The following is a 22,607-nucleotide window of genomic DNA, read 5'->3' as shown; positions in this document are numbered from 1 at the left end:
TCGTTATTTACTAATAATTTAAGACCTTAAGAGCAGTTTTCTTGCCAATTTCCCCAGATAATGTAGAAAGGTGTTGAAATTTTAGATAGTATGCGAGTTGCTGCTACCGGAATTATTTCAGTTTATTTAGACAACGCGAGTTACCAATATCCGTTTTCAATCTCAGAACATGTCTGCCGAGGGAAGTCGGCACGTTTGTATTACTTTTTCAAGAGCTTTTCTTTCCGGTAAACTCCTGCAAAGCACATTGCGCCTCGCAAACAGAACAATATTGCGAAATAACAACCGGATGTTTATGAAACAAATGGAGGTAATATTAAAACAGAGTCACAATTGTTAGAACTTTGTTATGTTGTAAAACAGTCAAGGTAACCTTTGCGTGGGTTAAGTCCACGTTCGTGGCTAATGGCCCATTGACTGGGAATATTTGTACCCTCCCCCCTGGATCGGATGCTAGTCAATCCCAAGGCTACCGACAGCATTAAATTCGCCGGTACCTGTTTGTACACCTGGGTGAAGAGAGGGACTGCGAGAATAAATTGTTTTGCTCAAGAACACAGTGCAATGACCCTGGCCTGCACTTAGGCACCGTGGTTCCTATTTACTTCGAGTGGAGGACAGTTTAAAACTGTGTAGGATTTCAAGGGAATTAAGCTGGCAAGGCGGGGGTGCCGCCATTACCCCTGCGTGCATCCCCACAATGGTTACAAAACAAGGTCCGCTCCTTAGCAACCAGTATTATCAGTCGCAGCTGTTTTTGCATGGATTTTGTACGATTTGACTCCTCTGTTTTCTCCTTAGTTGAGAAGATATATCAAACACCCAAGACAGTGTTTGACCACATTTCCAAACACCTCGAAGTTCGTCAAATTACTCCGCTACGCGTCGTATTTTCAACTCTCTTCTCGGTGTTTGGAAATGTGGTCAAACACGGCCTTTTGTGTTTGACATATTACAGAGAACATGGACATCATTGCAGTTTATGACGTCAGTTTGATGTCATACGGATGCATCACGGGAAAACAGGTCCAGTCCTTTCTCGGGACGAAAGTTAACTTTACAAAGAATCCTCTTTGCAAACAGCATTACCTTCCCCTAACATTAATCGAAGAGATTCAAACACGAACCACGCAGGAATTCTTCAAAAGAGTTGATTTAATTATTCCACCGAAAATATTCCCAAAAACTCTTCTTGCACCTTGAACCCCAAGCGAAAAACTCTGTGATAACTCACATTTAGGCAGTATTAATTTAGGCGATAACAAATTTACCACAGCTTTAAATCTTTATTTTATGGGGTTGAGCGTGGTCCAATTCTGGCACTCTGTCACGCAACGCTACACGCGCGTTCCTCTCTCCGAGAGCGTCACGTTGCTTGACAGAGAGAGTGAGAGAGCCAGAACTAGACTAGAGTGAGCCGAAAGGAGCAGTGGGAACTCCTAGTTCGAAGTCTGTTCTGGTGACAAATCTCTGTTATTTAAAAAGAGAGGCCCATTTCGAATAACAAAGCAGTTTAGACCTAAATTTGTTAAATCTAGTTTTACAAAAACATTGTTATGGTACTTTATAATTCATCTTTGTCTTTCTTGGTCTTCTTTTTCTTCTTCTTCTTCTCCTCGGCGGGAACTTCAAATGTGTTCGTTGCTTCACGCTTGAGGTATTCTATGAAAGAATCCACATCCCTTCCGCCGTTATATTTCTTTGGCGTATCCTTACTTTTCTTTGGTGAGAAGTAAAGTGTTGGAAAACTGTGAAGACAACAAAAGTCCGTGGTTTTTATTAGCGAGCTTTTAGTTCAAAAATAAAACAATGAGCCAATGATACAGGTTTCTTCCAATCCCAATATTTTGGCGGTAAAACACCGTGTAATACAATTAAGCTATCGCCATGGAATGTTATGTTCCCCATCGCCCGAACGACAAAACCAATTATTTTATTGAAAAAGTACATAGAAAAAAGTGTTTTTGATTCACTGCCTGCTCCCATTTTTCGGGTGTTTCCGAGTTTAATACGCTTCATATTCATCTTCAAGTGACTTTGACATCTAAATCAGCCCTCAAAACGGCATCTTCAAACACCTTTCAGATTAATAGTGTCTCTGATGCGAGCTAGCGGTCATGGCAAAGATAAAATCAGGGTTCGCGAACGTCCGTTTTTAGTTAGCTTGTTTTTAACTGACTGAAATGTTACATTGACGAAAACCACCAATTGCTACCACTAGAGCAGTTTTCAATGGAGTGCCGTAGAACCAATAGCAAAAGTTTTCACTCTGGCCAATCACAAAGAACGCAGACAATCCTGTGAACCAATCAAAACTCGAAGCAAATACATGTAGCCGAGGCAAAGCGCGGGAAAACGTGTGCGAGCGAGTCGCGATTGGTTTTGGTTTTACTTCTGATTGGATGACAAAATGGCACGAATTTTTAAGCCATTCCCGCAGCGTGGTAATGAAAAACCACAGCAAAGGCGAATCTACTTTTGACCCTCAAGTGAAAACTTCTTTAAGGTATTATAAGTAAAAAGATAGAAGATCTTGTCTCCAAACACTGACTCACCCTTGTACTTGGTAAGGTGGAGGCACATCATTAGCTGTAGCGTCCATCTTGGCAATAACAATGTCTTCCACATCCTTCAACTATGAAAGAAATCTTAGGTCTTAAGTCTCAAGTCTACATAAAGCTGTGACAATAATATTTCTCTCATTTGGGAAATCAGTATTTTTCTTGAAGTAAAAATTTATTATGTTTGAGAACACTGCTATATACCCTTTTCATAAATGGTTACCAATTGTAAATTCTTTTGCAAGGATTAAAATTAGCGTTACTAAACTCGTTTTAACTTCAAAAGAATTTTTATTCTCAAACGAGGTAACGAGGTTGGAGAGGCTAATTTACATTTAGACTATTTATACAGTCGAACCTCTATTAAGTAACGGTCCATATGAGAAGGATAGCACCACGCGGCAAGGAATGCAAAAAGGTGCTAACTTTAGTGCAGTTTTGCTATTGTTGTACCATACTTCTGATTGACTCAATAAACAAACTCTACCAAAACTTCAGATAGCTATATATATATTTATGCGCAACTGATTAACTATCTTCCTTTCAGCAAAACCTGTTCTGAATCTAAATACCACAGTAATCCTATGTGGGGAACATTGGAAAATTGGAAGCTTTTATTGTCTGTTTACGACTGTTGTGATTGGTTGAATGTTTTAACACAAAGGAAACTACCTTTCAAAATAGAGTTAAGGTCATTCCCCAGTATTGCAATGCGCATCCCTACTGCGCATATTTTCACGCGTGATTAGCGCGCGCGCATTAAAAAATGGCGGCTTTTTCTTGGCGGCTGGACCTCGCCATAGAGGTAAATCGTCATTTTCTCGAAAACGAGTATGGTGACCTATCATTTTTTTCTGCTGTGTTGAATTGAGTAATAAATATCTCCATGTAAAATAAATATGGGCCAATTCTCAGTGTTGAGCAAGAAACAATAGTCGGAAACGTGAATTTAGCAAGCAATTGTGACTATAATTATTGTGCTATTGTAAGGATTTATATGGTATAAACAAGGTGCTGTTGCTCCTAAACGAACACGGGTACCCCTCATTTTATTTCCAAATTTAGGTTCCTACAATTTAAACAGTCAATAGGTTAAGTTTGACAAAAATCTCAGTGCAGGTTCTATTTCAGTGGAATGACCTTAAAATACATTTTATTTCATAAACCTGCTTTCCATCGGTTGATACATTCTCCGTATGAAAACACAACCGTTTCGATGTGGGGAAAGCGTATTGCCACAGAATAGAAAATGCTACAGTTCTTATCTGGATCATTACTTAAACGGCCACTCTCGGGGACGAGATAACCGGCCGCTTATAGAAGGTGGCCGTTTAATAGAGGTTCACCCGAAAACGTTGGGCTCGGTCCAGTTTTCAGGTTGATCAAATATAAGTACAAACAAATGCACGTGGAGAAAAAGTAGAATGATGGTTATAATACGGTCCATAACGTTGACAAAAGCCAAAGAAACAATTACGTGTACAGTCAGTGTTTCCGCCAGAGCGCGCCATTGCGGCAATCCCGCGTTTAAATCAGAGATGGCCCCCAGAAAAACGAAAAAAGGGCCAATTTGGCCCTTTCCTTTTACAAGACTGCAGGCTTAACACAGGCATAATACTTTAAAAGCCACCCCAGGGCTCGAAATTGTGATCGATACGGCCGTCAATGCAACAAGCATTTCATCCTTGACGACCAAAAATTCTGGTTTAGTCGCCATAATACGGCATAATGGCGACTACATTTCTCTGTGTTGACGATCAATAACGGTTATTTTGTCACACATTATACCCTTCTAGAAAATCATATTGAAAGATGTTTGCTTCTAAAACATTCAACATAAGAAAAGAAGTCAATCCGTCCTTTTGCTTTGCTGTATTGATTCTCTCACATCGGAAAACTTCCAAATGGCTGACCGTGTTTGAAATCGCCCTATAATGCATTGCAAACCCTTGATCATTGACTACGTCATGTATGCCTAAGGATTTTTCTCTTGTAATGCATTGATCCTTCATAGTAGTATCTGATTCAAAAGCAACTTTATTGAGTAGAAACACTTCAAAAAGCACTTATTATTAAAGTTTATCATAGATCCTAATAAACTGCTTTATTTTTCTTGGTATCCTGATGCATTTTTTTCCTTCTATAGCTTTCAATTTATTGGCCCCTTTCCTGAAAAATTGGCCCCTAAAAAAGATCTTCAGGGGCCACTTTGGCCCTCAAGTAAAATTTTCTGGCTGAAACACTGGTACAGACGTCACGTGTATGTCAACTCAACACGAGCTTGTGTGCTGTACAAACAAACTAAAACGCTTCGAGACTTTGTTTGGTGCTTGTTTTTAGTAAATACGGCTGTATTCCAGTATTCCACATTCATTCTTCTACCTCATCTGGCTAAAAAACGTCCAACTTCAAATCTTCCTGGCCGTTTAATAGAGGTATAAAACAAAACAAAACAAAATCGCCCCTAAGACGGTAAGAAGCTGGCTGCGGCCACGTAATAGAGGTGGTCGTTGAAAAGAGGTTTTTATTTCAGTGTATAGCTGACAAGTTTTCCAGGACTTTAACCGCTGACCGCCAAATAAAGGTTGGCCGCTTAATAGGGGGGGTGCTTAATAGAGGTTGGAGTGTACAAAAGAATTTTTAATTGGCAGTTATGGCTGCCGTGAAAATACTTCCTACTCCCTATATCAGCTGAAATTCTATTAAAAGGAGGTTTACAAAAATAGTAACAAATACATGAATAGATAAATAAGCAAATAAATTAAATAAAGAAACAACTTTACTATATGACTGAGAAATTTACTTCATTGTGATTGGCTGAGGGCAGCCTAATTTGCCGCTAATTCTTAATTTACAGAGTAAATTAATACAGGTGAGTTTGTAATTTTCTCAGTCAGAAAATAAACAAACAATAGTATGAAAGCTCGGGCAATTAACGATTTACACCACTTGGAATATTTGAAAATCCTCTCAAAATTGCGCAAGCCTTTACAAATTAATAAATGGCAAATATGTTCTCAACAAAGTTTTGATAAATTTTATGAAGTTATGATGTCAATTTTGTTACGTAATGTATCAAAACACGAGTGAGAGTGTTTCATCGGGATATCAAAACACCGTGAAGAGAGTTGAAAATACGACACGCAGCGGAGTATTTTTGACGAAATTCGAGGTGTTTGATAGCCGATGAAACACTGTGTCGAGTGTTTGATATTTCTTCCCAACCGAAACAAAAACTAAGGAGTAAACAGAGAAGTAAAATCGTCAAAATCTATGCTAATTAAGACCGGGTATCCAAACCTCCTTCACGGTTGTGATTTTCTTTGTTTTAACTTGATGAATTGTTAATGAGTTTGAGAAATTCTGATTAACGACTGGTAACTTTGCATAAATCGCACCATTTTTTGGAAACGCCTGCTATGCAGGCTTCATATACAGTCAAACCTCCACTAACCGTCACCTCTCTACAACGGACACCGTTTTTTCTGTCTCGGCGGATGGTCCATACATTCATTGTTATTTTAACCTCTCTACAATGGCCACCTCTCCACAATGCCAACGGCCACTAGTTGACGTTCCAACTGCCAAAATAACCTCTCGACAATGGCCAGTTAACTGACGAGCAGTGTATACAAAACCACAATTTTTATTGCAAAAGATCACCAAATTTGATCCGCCCTACACTTCATTGGTCTCTCTTTTTATTTAGTTTTCGTTTTACTTGATATATTTTGATTGTTACGTCTTTATAGGCTAAATAACCATTTTTTTAAAAAAATATTTATATATAAATGTTGTACATCTGAAAAGAACAGGTGTCGTGTTTTACACTCCTACCTCCCCATAACGGCCACCTCTTGAAAACAGCCACTTTCCTCTGTCTCCAAGGTGGCCATTGTGGAGAGGTTCAACTGTATAACAATGGCCAAGGTAGGCCCCTTTCAAACCGGAACTTCTTATTAAACACTTCAGTAAGCTGAAAAGCACTTAAAACACCAGACAGCCCTAATGTTGTACCAACAGAAAGTGTCGTGTGACAGTTTTTCTCATGATGGGGGCAATGTGCAGTAGCGTGTGGTGGAGGGAGGGGGCAGGGGAAGGGACTGCTTGATGTCAGCAAATATGCAAAAACTACGTAAGCCTGCTTTCTGAATGAGGTACTATGATTTTTTTGTCATTGTCTTATGATGTACTACCAACCTTCTCTCCAAGTTCATTATAGATGGGCTCCAGATTTTTACAATGGCCACACCAAGGTGCATAGAACTCGATTAAAACATCTTTACTTTCATCGTTGACAATGTCATTGAAAGTCTCACCAACAACCACCTAGGGGACAAAAGAGAAGAAACAGAATGATAAGTATTTCAGAATTTCCACAGCCTACATGTCGGAGGGTTTGTCATTGTGGTAAAGTTCAAGATACGAGTGGTGAAATGCCTGTAAAATTGCTTATAGATAAATGTAGAGCTCAAAACTAAGGGTAGCCAACTAGTTGACGACTTACAAAACAATAGGCCCTTTGCAGCTATGCCATCACATGACCTACTTTTGATAGAAGTATGGGCTATAACTAAATTGATTTTATGACAGTTTGAATTTTTTAAAAATTAGGAAGACTTGTATGGAAAAAAGTTGTTGGAGAGCAAGGTCTTGCTCTTCAGCAACATTTTCCATAGAGATCCTATAAATTGTCAGAAAATTCAAACTGACATATAAACTTACTCTTTAATGCCAAGGGCTTCAAACTTGGCCATTTTGCTATTTTGGATATGCTATTTCTATTTCTGACATTCTTTAAGTTATAGCCCATAATATAAACTTTTTAGCAAAAAATTTTGTCACATGACCCTAGCTGCAAAGGGCCTGACAGTTCAGTCTTTGCTAGTACTTGCTGTTTCTTCTAGCCTCTCTAGCTAGTATTTGATGAAAATCAAACTTGGCACAGTTGTCATCAGCAACTCCAAATGTAAGAGCTGAAGATGCTGGTAGATCTCTCTTAGTTGTTTAATTTAACCTGTGCAATATTACAGTTTTAGGTGTTTCAGTTCCAAAGCTTGGGAGCTCTACAGGCACGAAAAAATAAACACTGCACCAAAACAGTAGAGGAAATGGAGAGGAAGTAAAGTTAGAGAGGAACCAGTGACAGGGTAAGGGAGAAAGGGGAGAGTGTAAGGAACAGCAGAAGGGGATTGGGGCATGCTGTAACAGGGGAAGGGGATCAAAGGGAAAAGGTCACGGGAGATAACAGGGAAAGGTAGTCAGGGGGTTTGACAGGGAAAGGAGGTCAGGGGGGTTGACACGGAAAGGAGGTCAGGGAGGATAACAAGGAAAGGAGTTATGGGGGTTGACAGGGAAGGAGGTCACAAAAGAACAAGTAACACGGTAAGGGAGATAGAGAGGAAGAATTATAGTGAACCAGAGATGGGGGGAGAGAAGGGATTGAAAAGGGACTGAAAGTGTAACTGGGACAAAGAGTCAGAAAGGAAGAGGTAGCAGGGGAAGGGGGAAAGAGGGAAAGCCAGAGGGATAGGGGGCCAGAGGGGAAAGGTGACATGGTAAGAAAAGGAAGTGGAACCAGAGATGGGATAAGAGGCATGAGGTAACAAGGGAAGGGGGTCAAAGGGAAAAGAACACAGGGGTAATAGGGAACAGAGTACCGGTAACAGGGAAGGAGCTTTGGTGAGTGACGCGACAAGTGAAATTAGTCAGAGGGGAAAAGGTGACACGAGAAGGGGAGAAGAGAGTAAGGGGGTTAGGAGGATGACAAAAATAGAGAAGGGACTCACACTACCTTCACAGGTTTATCATTTGACTCTGGAATTGGTTCAGACTTGATGTAAGGCTTAAGAGCACCATCAAAATACTCCTGGAGGAACACTCTAAAGGTCTCTACACTAAAAATAAACCATAAAACACAACATTAGGACAAAAAAGAAATAGATTAAGTAGCCACACAAAAAGATACCCATTTACTTTTACTGCTGTAGTAATAACTTTGTACCAGCTTTCAGGCATAAAGCAAACTAATTGCTGGTTTTCAGTGTCACGCCATTCAAAATAGATCAAAATAAAAATCAAAACCGTTCAACAGATTAAGTCCAGAATCTGGCAAATGAAAGAAGGTAAATATGCAAAGACTCTCGCCAAGTTTCTGGTCACAGCAATTTTTCCTATGCAAGATATGCGGAGGAATTTTTTATCCAAATTTACGGAGATTTGTATGGAGATGCCATGCTGGTGCCCATCCGTATGGGCACCAACATGGCGGCCGGAAACCAACAGAAACATCTGTCACTGAGTTTTGCTACAAAAGCGTGAATTTATCCCTCGAGGAACTCTAAGACATTAAAATAATACTTTTTCTAAGACATGAACTGTTCAGATAGCCAAATTCCCCGAAATAAGTCACTTTTGTAACCATCATGACTTCTCTCTAGACCGTCATGTAAATGCCGCATCACGCAAAAACTTCGAAATTCAAGTGTAGTGTATCACAAAACCAAGAACCCATTCAGAGCGAAAATTTTTATGAATATTAGTTTTCAGCTGCTCTTATACATCATTAAAGTAAAATCTCAGGAAGATCACTAGTTTTGTAGTTTGAATTTTAGTGACGTCATGTGAAAAACAGCTATATTTTAATCATATGCAAGGAGCAAAGATACCGGGTCCAGTTGTTCAAAGACTGGACAGAGCTATCCAGCAAATAACTGCTATCTATTGGATAAGTGATAATAAAAGAAACGGTGCTATCCACTGGATAGTGAACTTATTTGGGGATTGCGTTATCCACCTTACAAACAACCAGGGCCAGAACAAGGTGGCAGGCAGTTTTTCACTAATAACAAAAAGTTTAAAAAAGTGTCATTGACAGTTGAGTGATACCTGAATTTTTCTTTCATGGCGTATTTACTTCCATCATCACTCTTGATGGAAACAATAGGGTCATCACCCTCAGAACTGAGCCCAAGTGAGTCAAAGTCGTTTGAATAGTCCTGTTTGGCTGCAATTGCATAGTTCATCACTTTGCTTTTGAATTCATTAGCGACTTTCATAACACGGTTGCGCCAGTACTTGGTTCCTGCAGGAAACAAAATGTGAGTTTAGCAGCGTCCTAACTAGTGATCTCATCACATAGCACAAGAAAGAATCCTACATTGTTTGCACAAAAACACAAATTTTGCCAAGTTCTTAGTTAGGCCTCGACATTTCACTTCACTCATTCCATTTTGGGTCGCATCATCCCTGCCTGAAAAGGACCTGCAACTAACTCTGTGTAACTTTATAACACTTCGACAGTTGATGAGTAGTTGAACATTTGGTCATGAATGGTCACTTCACAATCAATGGGTTAAACACCACTTAAAGTTCTGTTCCTCTTCCTCCCTATTAAACCAAAGTTTTGTCAACTCTTACAGAATGATCCCATCAAGTTACAGGTTCCCATCAGGTTACAGGGTTCCCATCAAGTTACAGGGTTGCCATCGAGTTACAGGGTACCCACCAGGGTCCCATCAAGTCACAGAGTTCCCATCCAGTTACAGGGGTCCTCCAGATTAAATTAAAATTCCTCTTATGATTACAACATAACAGGCAAAGGCTTCACCTTTAGGATTGAGTTCCCAATCAACTTTGTAATAAACGACACACAAAGGCTGCTTAAACTGATCTTGGTTGTCCGGGGTCATGTGACCAACAAGTCCATGAACAGAGGCCCCAAGAAACTTTCTGATGTAAAATATGTCACCCACTCCTTTGTACACTTCCTTCTCTGGCTCTAACTTTGAATGAAGATGCGTTGGTCGGAAAATGACCAACTCACTGAAAGTTAAAAGTACCATGCATTAAAATCAGGATCTACCCCTGGAGTCCCCAACCACCAAAACACCAAAAAAAAACACAAAAACACTTACAAATGCCTCCTGCTCCTTGTGGTTTACTACATTGAATTATATTTTAACTATATTGTGCCGTTCCAGGAAAATATCCATACTTCCCATGCAGAAGGGAATGGAATTTCCTGGAGGCTGGGGGGTTCTGAACAACCAAAAACTTTAAAGAACAGACCTCTTTAGCTTGGGTGGTTTGTTTTCCCATTGTAGACCACATGATGATACTCTTGAGAATAATTCTTGCTTATTCTTGCTTTCAAATTTTTAAATAGTTGTGTGCATATGAATGAATAATTTTAAGATGGATAAAAGAAAAATTCTCGAGAGAATATCAGGTGGTCTACAATGGGAAAACAAACTGCCCAAGCTAAAGAGGTCTATCATATGAAGCTTAATTAGCATTTCTAAATGGGTGGGGGTCTCAGAAAAAAAATCCCTCCTGTGGGAGTACTTGGTAGCACTGTGCTAATTGGGGACACTAAATAAGCCAACCAATATTGTAAATAGAACAGAAACTTTTCAAAAACCCCAGCTGGTGGCTATGAATCAAAGTGCAGAGGGATTTAATACAAAACAGGGAGCCCAGGTTTAAAATCCAGAGTCCAAAATAACTTAGCCCAAGAGTGTTAGAGAGATGAGTACTTTTAACAAGAGGAGAGAAAGAGAGTTAGTTCGACATACTCTCTGTGTCCCTTGTCTGCCATGACCTCTTCACTTTGAGTGTGCACAAACTTGTACTTCTCCCTCAATTCACCGGCCGCCTTCATGAATTCAGCTTTAAGGTCATCATCCTTCTCAAAGAATCCTAAAATGAAATAATTTGATCACTTGGTTTAGGGTCTGGATGGGGTTTAATTGATAACAAAAAATTGGTCAAAATTTTAAACTGAGAAATGAGGACTGGAAAATGTACTGATAGCTGATAATGAGAAATGACATTTAAATCCAGTTTAACGAGCCTCCAGTACACAGAAAAATGCAAACAGCAGGGAATGTCCTATTGGTGTCAACCAAAAAGAGGTTTAACTGCAATATACTTCAAACTCCAATAGCATTTTAATTAAGAGAAAGAAAACATTTTTGCCATTTCTGTCGAGTTAAAGAAACATGAATGGGGGTTTGGGAGAAAGAGAAATGCTGTGGGAACTCAAGCCATAAGGTGAGCATTTCCACAGCTTTTTGGAGTTGTCCCAAACTTTCACCAGTATTACTTTAACTCCATATAAACACAAAGAAAATGGTTTCTATCTTCGTTAGAAACAACCCAAAGAATAATACAAATGGTGCAACAACAACAATGTGTCGCTATTGAGCTATATAAATACGATTTTAAACCAATCAGCATGCATATTTTCTTTGGGCTATTTTCTAAATGAAAATACAGAAAAAGCCAAGCATGGCAATATGTCTGTGGATAAACAGTGAAAAGCCAGGGAACAATGTAAAAGACTAGAAAAACTTTGTCACTTACCAACAATAACAGGTACCTCTGCATTTGCGAGAAACTGGTTCATTTTCTCCACGTCTGTTATTTCTACAAAACAAACATATATAGAACACATCTTCTGAGTGGAGAAATAACTGTGTCATGTTTGTCTCACATAGACAGACATACTCCTGAAAACAAAAAGCCTTAGCGTGGGTTTTTTTAAGTAGGGATTTATAAATTATGCTGTGGTTGAAACAAAAGAAGTTCTTGATTATTTCTACTGTGGATGACTACCAAATCAGAAAAAGATAAATTCAAATGGAATGATGAATAAACATAACATCATTATTATCTATATCTTTTTAATCCCTTCTGGAAATTTGTTAGGCTCAGAAATTTGTTTCTGCTAGGGTTAATTTTTGGTGAAGGAATTTTTGGGGGGGATTGTTGAATGTCTAAGGAATTTTTTTTTTAGGAGGGGGGGTTGCTGCATTCCCCTGGGTATTTTTTTTTCCGGAAGGGTTGTTGAATGTTCTAGGGAGTTATGAGAGGTTTTGATTTATGGCCCCATTCCATCATACCCATCACTTGAAATCCCAAGCACCAATGCCTCGCACCCCTGGAGCAAAGATTCGCTTCACAGCACATCAACCCAACCTTGGATCCTCTCTTGTTTAATACTGACCTTTAGATGAAGGTCCAGCTTGCTTTTTCATGTATGCAATGATACCCTCTACAAGAGTAAACAAGAGGCATATATAAGTGCAAAGTAACAGGCTTATATTCACACGTATAACACAATCAGACACTTACTAGAATCGCGAGGGCCATCATAATCCTTTGAAAATGCTCCATTGCGAAAAATTTTAAGTGTTGGATAGCCACTGACTCCATGTTTACTGCAAGTGTCTTTACCTGCTTCAGTGCAGTCCACCTAACAAGATAATAAGTAATGATAAATTAGAATAATTGATAATAAATTAAAACAAAGAAGAACTATGCAGAAGTCGTGGACACATTGCGTACAGAATGGAGAGATCTGCTTCGATTAGCGGTAATATGTTTGAATGGGTATTGAAGATAATCAACAAGGTCACAAAAAAGTCAAAATCAGTCTGCCCTTGAACCACAATATTTATGATTTTGTTTATTACAATTTAAACATTTATCCACCCCCGAAAATTAGGATAATTGACATATATTATCTTGACACCTGCACAGTCTCTATGAATTTCCTGGAACACCTCGCCCTTTCAAAATTTTTGTGTTGCCATAGATAATTTTGTGTATATCTAGTTTTCTACCTGCATTTTGAACTTTTGGCCACAAGAGTGTTTTGGTTGAATGCTATGGACTGATAAGTTGAGCTACGGATTTTTCCAATAGCCTTGTTTATGTTTGATTCGTAGTTCTGCTGACATGTGAACATGGAGGATCCACAAGAATTTCTCACAGAGTCAAAGACTCAACACATACTGTAGTATGCTGGAGCTTTAGCCTTTAAAACAGCGACTAGAAATGACTTGGTCACATGTGTGTCAACAGGAATGAGTACAATCGGAGAAAAGTGTATATTTCAAGAAACTAAATTCCAGCATTACTTCAGAAAGTCATTGAATACGTCAGAAAATCAATATTAGTTGTTGACATATTGATCTGATCACTTCTGAATGAGTGACAAATTTACATATTCTCAGCCCTAACAATAGTTATTTTTGTGCTTCACATTTCCATGACTACAACTTGATAATAAATCAAAATAATTGATCATATATTAAATGAATTGACAATACATTGAAAGAATTGATTATAAATTAAAATAATTGATGGTTAATTTAACAACTGATAAAGATGCAGTGCTTTCAAAAAGACAGCACACACGTCGAGCTCCAGCAGGTAGCAGTACTTTGTCACAGAGCTCGATGTTGCGACCACTGGGGTTGCCGTTGCCAATGCCAATGCTTTTCACTGAAATACTTTTGCTAGCGACTGAATCTGAAAACTTGGAGGCCAGCTGGCTCCAAGGTTTTTTCCTTAAAGTCAAGCCCTGTGTAATGTATCATGGATCAGCTAAAAGTGTATAAATATTAATTAGCAAACAGCAACTGTCACAGTCAAAGTGGTTGCAGGGAGAACAAAAGGAAAGGAATGAAGTTTGAGTTTTAGTAGTTGTTGTTAGGTGAGGGCGCATTGCATGACAACTCCAAACAATGGTTCAGGGCAGGAAAAAAATGTTGAAATTCAGTAGCCCAATGGGCCAGTACATTTCAGTTTTCAGTAGCCCCCACTAAAATATTACTTGTCCAATAGGCACGCAACAAATGTGAGCAAAGTATGCTTGGATTTTGAATTAATCCATGCTTTCAACTCATTGTTTTGCTCATCTTTAAGTCATCAGGTTTGAAATTGTTTTTGATTGGAAATTGTCAATAGCAAGATAACTGATGCTAATTTCACTTGCCCACTGGACCACCAAACTTCCATTTTCACTTGCCCGAGAGCAAAAGTTAATTGCCGCGGGCAATCGAACCTGCGTTTTTTTCAGCCCTGTGGCTGTGAAGGAGACTAAGAACCCGAAGTCATTTGTAGATTTATGATCACTTTCTGAACATTATGGCAGAAGGACAGCTACATGTAGTGTTTCCAATAGTCTCTCAAAGATTTCCAACAAGCACCTGATGTATGGATTCATTATGCTTGCCTTTCACATTGGGAAGTTCCAGAAAATACATATAGCCACCTTGGAAGGTAACAGGAAATTACAGTGTGTGTGTGTGTTGCGGGGGGGGGGGGGGGGGGGAGGTCTCAAAACCCAAAATAAAGGAAGGTATGGAGTTCCAGAGGGGTTAGGTGGAATAACACAAAAATCCTTTGGTGAAGAATGTGTGGATGTTAACTGTATATTTAGTATTTATTTGGTACAGAAAGAATAAGAATAAAATGATTAAAACCTATTTTGAAACCATTTTACAGTTAATGAACAAGTAATAGACCTTTCTACTGATGTCATGCTTTGCTGTTTTTTTTTGTTGTTGTTCTTTTTTTTCCATTCAAATAAAAAATAAGCCTCCTCACTCAATTTAGTAAATTTGTAAAGTTTCATAAGAATCTGTTTATAACTCATGAAATTATGGACCCCAAACTTGCCAATTTTTACAACAAATTGTATTCCAGGATGCAGCGCTTAGCAAGCTTGATTTTCAGAGGCTTAATATCAGGATAAGGAGAGTGAGATATAGCCTGCAAGCAGGCTCACATTCGGAGCCTGCCTGCAAACTATACAGCAATGGAGTGCATGAAGTATTTTGTGCCACTTCTGTTGAAATTTATTCTGTGAATCGATCACAATAGATATTTGTTTTTCAATGTCTAGATTATACTTCAGCTGTTGTGCACATTCTCTGATAGATGGAGAGATGTTCTTAAATTTGTAGCAATAAATAATTATAATACCTTGCGATGAGCAAACAGTAACTTGCTAAAATACCATCTTTCTCTCCTCTAAAACTTAAACATTCACAGATATCCAAAACGTGCGAGGCTGGTATCAAATGGATTGAAATGAAAAAACAATGAACCCTTCCCAAGAAGGTTTTCGTTACCAAGCATTCCCAGAAAAGATGGATTAATGTTTCCTTATCTGTTTTGTTAAATGTTAAAATGTTAAATGTTGAATGTTTATAGTGGTCGATGCACTTTGCTACGACTGGCTAGTTTTCAGGCATGCCACTTGAGCTGGAAAAACAAATATTGCAAATAAACATAACAGGCTTACAAATCCTAACTGGCAGGAGGCAGACCAGTTGGCTATTTACAAGCGTGACCGAGGTGTTGAACTGGGGTCTACCGAGAAACTTGACTTGAAGTCCAGTGCCCTAACCGCTCAGCCATGCTGCCTTTTGTAGTTAATGTAGTTAATGTAAGTATCATATTGTACAATGTAAGTAGTGTTCTTCGTGGGGTAAGAAAAAAAAAAAAATTTAAAAAAGGATGCAGCACTTTCCCCCACGAACACATTTCTTTGTAAAATTTTTCAAGTTTAGGATTCTATATTTTCATGAGTTTGCAATGGATCCTGAAAAAACCTCACGCACTTACTAAATCTGGCATGGTAAATTGATCTATGGGGGTGGTTTTTGGTTTATATGAAAAAGACAAAAACTTGTTGATATTATTTGCTTGATATTGGTAAAAACATCCGTTGCATTCTACCTCATAAAATTGTAACAATAATATAACTGATGTCAGAATTTGCAAAATTGCCAGATGCTTGTAGGATTTGAGAATGTTAGCCCGCGTCATAGATGCTACCTACCGCGGGTTACTAGCATCAGTGAAGTAGCTGACAAATCTTTGTTCTATACCCCCAACAAAGAAAACGAACACTGGAAGTCGGTTTTGAAATCTTTCTCATTTCTAATTGGTGATTGCCAATACTTCCACAAAGCCCACAAATGATTGCAAAAAACTTATTGAGGTTGTAAAAAAATACAAAGCGACAGATAAAAACAGAAACCATGCAGACCTACATTGACCTGCCAAATGGTTAAACAGTCAAATGGCTCTACTCTGCTTAAAGGTACTCATAACAACACAGCATAAAATGCCCTTCACAAACAAGTGTGAGGCAAAAAAGGTTGAGAGACCAAAATTCAAAAAAGAACTGAAAAATGTGCAGATGTCATGAACCATAGGAGTCTGTGTAATTTAATACAACCATTCAGGCGAACCAAACACCAAAATGTAGTTTCCATTTAAAACCTGCTTAATGATCTCTGAGTTTTCATCATTTGTGACAAAAATAGCTGGAATTCCCCAGCTGGTCAAAGACTTGGAGTACTGAACTTGGTCCTCCATCAGCAATCTCAACAGCCAGATAAGAACAATGGCGCTTGAACCATGGGGCTTGTCATTTCCGATGTCCACGATAATCGGAAGGCATTGAAATATTTTAAAAAGCTTTCTAAAGCCAGTGGGCAGATGAAAAAACACTTTTTCTCTTGGAAGAATGATCAGGGAGGAGATCAGTCACTTCAAACTGAGATCATCGCTTCAAAGGCAGCATAGCACTGTACTTTGTATTTAATAATGGAAATAAAAATGTGAAAAAAAAAGGCAGCACTCTACTTCTGCTCGCTAGCATGCGTTATTTCCACCCAGGGATCCTTTCTGGTTATAGTTAGCGGGAGATTCTCTAATACCCAATAAATCAATTCATCACCAGTTAAACAGTTGCATTATGAAGAGACCAATCACACATGGCTACTCAGATCCTAGTAATTTGTTGGGGGTCTCAGACAAGGATTTGTGCACTAATTCGCAGAAGGTTATTTACGGGTAAATTTCCATCTGCAACGCAGGCTAGAGAATATCAACAAATTTCTAAAAAATATCATGCATTGAGTCCTCACCCTCTCCCCTCCCAAATCTGCCTTGGCGAGTGTTAATGAGGATTCTTATGTTCATGTGATGAGCACTAGGGTTGAGTCACAACGATTTGAAGGTGACTTAATCTGTAGAGAATTCAATTTTAACTAGAGCAGGTGGTTGATTTTGCCATCCCCAACCAACATCACAATGTCCATGGTGATTTTTCCAACAAACGCCTATTTCTGACAACCCTAAAGTACACAGCCCACAAATGCAATGGTACATCATAACCACATAGTTTGTTGGCCTGATTCAAACCCACAACACAACCAACAAGAAATCATGTCATATGATCAATATAATATAAATACTTTTCATACATATTTTATGTCAAAAAAATACCAATACTAATTTTTGAAAAATTTAAGCGAGAGGCAACATTTAATAATATGTGATTTCTAATAAATTATAATTCATTTAACCATATTCTCTCTAATGAAATGAACAGATTTGTTTTCAAACTGCTTGGCATTTCTTTCAGGTCTAATTGAATGACTCAGCTGCAGGGACCAAACAACCATGTAGATTTCAAAACAAACAATTATGAGAGGATTAACACTGATTGAACACGAATGCAAAATAAAGCAAAAAATGTACTAGACCAGAGAGATCGCAGACGGACATGTTCCCAGGAGTGAACTTCTCTTACCTTTGCTAGAGGGATCGGTGGGTCTTCTTTCTTGAGGGTTGTAGCTGCTGTCTCGTATTCCGGAGCCAGTCGTTTGCAGTGTCCACACCTGTTTAGATAAAGGAAAGGTTATGAAACGAAGCTGTGTGAATCCATTCCATTGGGATAATAATATCAGGCACTATTCAACCTGGCTAATCGAAAGCAACTTTAGGGTCTTAACGTACCATGGAGCGAAAAATTCTACCAACATAATCTCTTCGCCTTTCACGCCATCATTGAAATTGCTGTCTCCGAGCTCAATCACATCTGAGCAGAAAACCGCCGATGCAAATAAAGGAATCAAAACCGCGGAAATAATCATCTTGAAGCAGAACGCTGAAGACGAAGTAAAAACCAGGCCAGAGGAGAAGATCGATTCCCTGAGACACGTTGGAACTGACAACCTTCAATGGACCGCGTTGGCGGGCTTTGATTGGCCTTCGTCGAGCACGTGTTGTGGATCCCTTGGGGTTTGTCACGTTGTGATTGGCGGGACCGTGTGCTTGGTAACAGATCAACATGCCTTGACAAGCATTTGAGCCCGCAAAATACGAAATCTTCCGGGTTGTATTGCAAAGAAAAAATATTACGAAAAGCATGCAAAAGTGATAAGACGAAATAAGAGAAATAAGAGGAAATAGAGCAATTTTAGTTTTTAATGGAAAAAATCCTGATACCAGAATAATTTTAGATATTTTGCAGTCCTTTTTACATTTTCTTGAAGATTAAGATATAAATTTATGCCTGAAATAACACCAAAAACAATTACCCATGGGAACTCGAGAAAATAGAATTCAAAGTTCAGAGATATTGTACAAAGACAGCTGAAATTTTACCATCAGTTTCATTTCACCAGTATTTTCAAGTGTTTGTTTCAAAATTTGTTTTCGACTTTTGGTGTTGACAGAAATGATTTCTTTTTCGTGAGAAAATATAATCAAAAAAACAGTTGCACAGAAGATTGCAATACGATGTTAATCAAAACTATAACAAAATTCTCGAACGTGATTGGCTATCAGCAGCCCGATTTGAGCTTTAATTGAACAGTGTACGCGTCATGCTTGTAATTGGACAATACGCATCATTTTACGCGCGCTGTTGTGGTGCACTTTGTTGAGTAAACTGCTGTGTTTTTCAGCATTCATAACGACGTTTAATCGTTCAGCGCTCAATCGATGGTTTGTTCGTTCCTCGAATTTTGTCATACTTTTGACAATCGCGTCGTCCAATTCAGTCTGTAATCATACTCGTGAATAACAAATCGGACTCCCGCTTCGCGGTCGTCCGATTTTGTTAATCACTCGTATGATAACAGACCAAATTGGACTCCACTCAGTCCTATTACCATTAGTAATCATCTCGGTATTTTTGTTCTTATGTTAACTCTAGTATATATTTTCTGTATCATATCATAAATTACCCGGGTAAATTACCCAAACAAGCCGTGGATAAAAACGCCAAATGAATTTAAAGTAGCCCGAGTATAACGCTTTTCTTACTCGCGGGGTTGGAGGAGGAAACACCCCGGCAATTTCCCCCTACCCCTCCACTCTTGCTACGAAAGGCCTGATACTCAGGTTAGCAAAGAAAATACAATCATTTTTTCAGTGGTATGAATATTACTTACAGTACACGACTGAAACTTAATTCTCCCTTTCACTACATCAGTTTAGTTATGTACTATCATTTTTTCAGTGGTATGAATATTACGTACAGTACACGACTGAAACTTAATTCTCCCTTTCACTACATCAGTTTAGTTATGCACTGTAAGTAAAAGATTCATACCACTGAAAAAAGATCGTTAACTACACTCTGCCTAGATTTTTTTCACTTTAACATACTGATATTCAATAATTATTGAGGTCATCAATCTCGTTTTGAGTGCCGTTTGTATTAAAAGTATTTAAGTGTAAAATTACGGGTGCTTTTGACAGCCTTTTTCGTTGCTGTGGTAACTGGTTACTGTTCAAAAAGATTATCGTGATGCGATCATATCGATGACTACAGACATTTTATAGGGAAACATTTAGTACACGGACTGCGCGGAGGCACTTTCCGATCCTAATAAAGTTCTCTATGGTCTAAGAAGACAGATTAGAACAGGTCTCTGACAGGCTTTTCGTAAGTTGGAAGAGAAGTGCAGAAAAGGGCGAGCGAGTAAATTAGTGATGCGTGCTGCGGCTCGCACCAAACCCCTTTCTCAATTTTTCGATCGCCGTTTTAAATTTCCGAGAATTTTAGGTGGTTCTGTCTTTGTAATTGAGCATAATAGAAATAGATATATTATTTCTCCCTCTTTCATCCTCAGTAGTATCATTGTCCTCATCATTTAGTGTTTTTCTGGCTCTGAGGAATTGGTTACCGACCAGAGTACGACAACCCTCCTACAAAGTAAATGGTTTGAACCCAGGAGTATCAGTAGTTCCTACAGTGTGATCGCCCGGGTGAGGGTAGTTCTGAAAAGAACTGTTGTTGGTGACTGACATTTCGACAACCTGAGTGGCAGTCATTCATCTTCAGAGTCAAGTGAATGGTGTTTGTCATTCGATGATGTTGTAAGTCTGGTCCGTTGAACGTGATTGGTCAGTTTAGCCATGATGGTATTGGCTGAAAGACTCGTGCAAAGTTTGTCATCAGTCATTGGTGGGTTTCGATCTGTCTATTGTTAGTCAAATTGGTCGGTTTTTGGTCCGTCTATTGCTAGTCAAATTAAGTCGGTCTGTTAGAAGTCCGTTTGTCGGTTTCGTTTCCGTCATGGACAAGTCGTTTGTAAGGCGCCGGTAGTTGTTGACATCTGTTAAGAGGCCCTGCACCTAAGAAACGACCGATGATTTCCGGCTAAAAAATAAAATCGGCCGATTTTTATCTCTCAAGTAGAGGTTACCGAATACTATTTAAAAATGAATTTCTTTTGTTTCAGTTTCGCTTTAAACCAAAAATATCGAGCCGCAAAGTTTTTCCGTCTGAAAGCAGCAAAATCAGGCCGAAAATAAGCCCCTGCAAAAAACTGTTTAGAAATTACTACCGCAACGCAAAATAATGCGAAAACTACACAGTGTTGAAGAAAAAGGCCTTTTAATGCAATATCATTCGATAAACATCAAAAAACTGCCAAAGCGATTAACAAATAAAGTTTCAAATATTGCATACTAAATTAGATGGAGCGTTGGAGCTGATTTTAAAATAATTATTTCTCAAAAGTTCAACGCTTTTGAAAGCAATCACAGTGATGAATGAGACATTGGAGGGATACAAATCACGTTTCTGGAAAAACATTTTTCGGCCAAAGTATATTGACCTTGTACAAAGCGTTCAAAGTTACCGTTTTTACCGTTATCCTGCTACTTCGGCGAAACGCTTCTCTTTTGCCAATACGGCCGTGGATAGCGTGTTAAACGCCACTTTAAACCTTGCTAGGCATTCAGAGACTATCCTGAGTAGAAGGATGTAGAATTGAAAGAGAAAGGAAGATGAAAAATACGCAGAAAAAGAAAATAACTCGAAAGTACCATCTGCTAACGAAAGTTGAATCTGGAAAATGTCGTCGCGTGACAGCGGCCAGTGACGTCATTGGTCACGTAAAGGTCGCACGAGCGTGGGAAAACGAGTCTGCAATGTCCTTCGGGCGGTCAGCGGCTAGAGATCCAGTCGTGACCCCATAACTCAGATCACGCTGCGGCCAAAACGGTGTGGCGGTTGGGGAAGTTTTTCTTTTTGAGTGACCATCATTTATGAAAAATAACATAACATTGTTCCACTAAACGTTTTCTGGCCGGGAAAAGTTGTTTTCCTATTTGTGCATTCGTTTGGATTCCACCGCTATTGATACAAATAACGTCAATGGCCGCTGTCACGCGACGACATTTTCCAGATTCAACTTTCGTTAGCAGATGGTAATTTCGAGTTATTTTCTTTTTCTGTGTATTTTTCATCCTCCTTTCTCTCTTAATTCTACTTCCTTCTACTTAGGACGGTCTTTGAATGCCTAGCAAGGTTTAAAGTGGCGTTTAACACGCTATCCACGGCCGTATTGGCAAAAGAGAAGCGTTTCGCCGAAGTAGCAGGATAACGGTAAAAACGGTAACTTTGAACGCTTTGTACAAGGTCAATATACTTTGGCCGAAAAATGTTTTTCCAGAAACGTGATTTGCATCCCTCCAATGTCTCATTCATCACTGTGATTGCTTTCAAAAGCGTTGAACTTTTGAGAAATAATTATTTTAAAATCAGCTCCAACGCTCCATCTAATTTAGTATGCAATATTTGAAACTTTATTTGTTAATCGCTTCGGCAGTTTTTTGATGTTTATCGAATGATATTGCATTAAAAGGCCTTTTTCTTCAACACTGTGTAGTTTTCTCATTATTTTGCGTTGCGATAGTAATTTCTAAACAGTTTTTTGCGGGGGCTTATTTTCGGCCTGATTTTGCTGCTTTCAGACGGAAAAACTTTGCGGCTCGATATTTTTGGTTTAAAGCGAAACTGAAACAAAAGAAATTCATTTTTAAATAGTATTCGGTAACCTCTACTTGATAGATAAAAATCGGCCGATTTTATTTTTTAGCCGGAAATCATCGGTCGTTTCTTAGGCGCAGGGCCTCTTAAGAGGCGTTTGTTCT

The 22,607-nt window shown here is 38.8% G+C and overlaps 1 protein-coding gene and 1 long non-coding RNA gene across 2 annotated transcripts; one reads left to right on the top strand and one right to left on the bottom strand.

The window, feature by feature from the left end:
* Window positions 1-1,137: 1,137 nt before the first annotated feature.
* On the bottom strand, window positions 1,138-18,402 carry LOC110057795 (protein disulfide-isomerase A3-like). The gene is made up of 12 exons (XM_089295479.1): window positions 18,171-18,402; window positions 17,965-18,052; window positions 12,699-12,819; window positions 12,571-12,618; window positions 11,928-11,990; window positions 11,138-11,261; window positions 10,171-10,385; window positions 9,450-9,645; window positions 8,356-8,458; window positions 6,762-6,890; window positions 2,556-2,635; window positions 1,138-1,748 (listed from the first exon to the last, which is right to left on the bottom strand). The coding sequence occupies exons 1-12, from the start codon at window positions 18,305-18,307 to the stop codon at window positions 1,565-1,567; spliced, it is 1,488 nt and encodes a 495-aa protein (XP_089151605.1). The 5' UTR covers window positions 18,308-18,402; the 3' UTR covers window positions 1,138-1,564.
* Window positions 18,403-21,585: 3,183 nt separating this feature from the next.
* On the top strand, window positions 21,586-22,332 carry LOC149107658 (uncharacterized). The gene is made up of 2 exons (XR_016208948.1): window positions 21,586-21,881; window positions 21,958-22,332. It is a non-coding gene; the product is annotated as an uncharacterized LOC149107658 (long non-coding RNA).
* The last annotated feature ends 275 nt before the right edge of the window (window positions 22,333-22,607 follow it).

Source organism: Orbicella faveolata, unplaced genomic scaffold (genome assembly GCF_042242905.1).
Source record: "Orbicella faveolata isolate gen_17 unplaced genomic scaffold, um_ofav_v1 contig_26, whole genome shotgun sequence".
Classification (NCBI taxonomy): domain Eukaryota; kingdom Metazoa; phylum Cnidaria; class Anthozoa; order Scleractinia; family Merulinidae; genus Orbicella; species Orbicella faveolata.
The sequence above is the reverse complement of the archived record's forward strand: the minus strand, read 5'-3'. Positions and strand labels throughout refer to the sequence as shown.

What these genes read in the sequence shown, in the direction of transcription:
- LOC110057795 (XM_089295479.1), bottom strand. Translation starts at nt 18,307, where the DNA reads ATGATTATTTCCGCGGTTTTGATTCCTTTATTTGCATCGGCGGTTTTC. An exon ending in TGATGGCCCTCGCGATTCTA is followed by an intron (nt 12,619 to 12,698) that starts GTAAGTGTCTGA and finishes TTACTCTTGTAG; the next exon opens with AGGGTATCATTGCATACATG. An exon ending in GCAGACAAGGGACACAGAGA is followed by an intron (nt 10,386 to 11,137) that starts GTATGTCGAACT and finishes TTTAACTTTCAG; the next exon opens with TGAGTTGGTCATTTTCCGAC.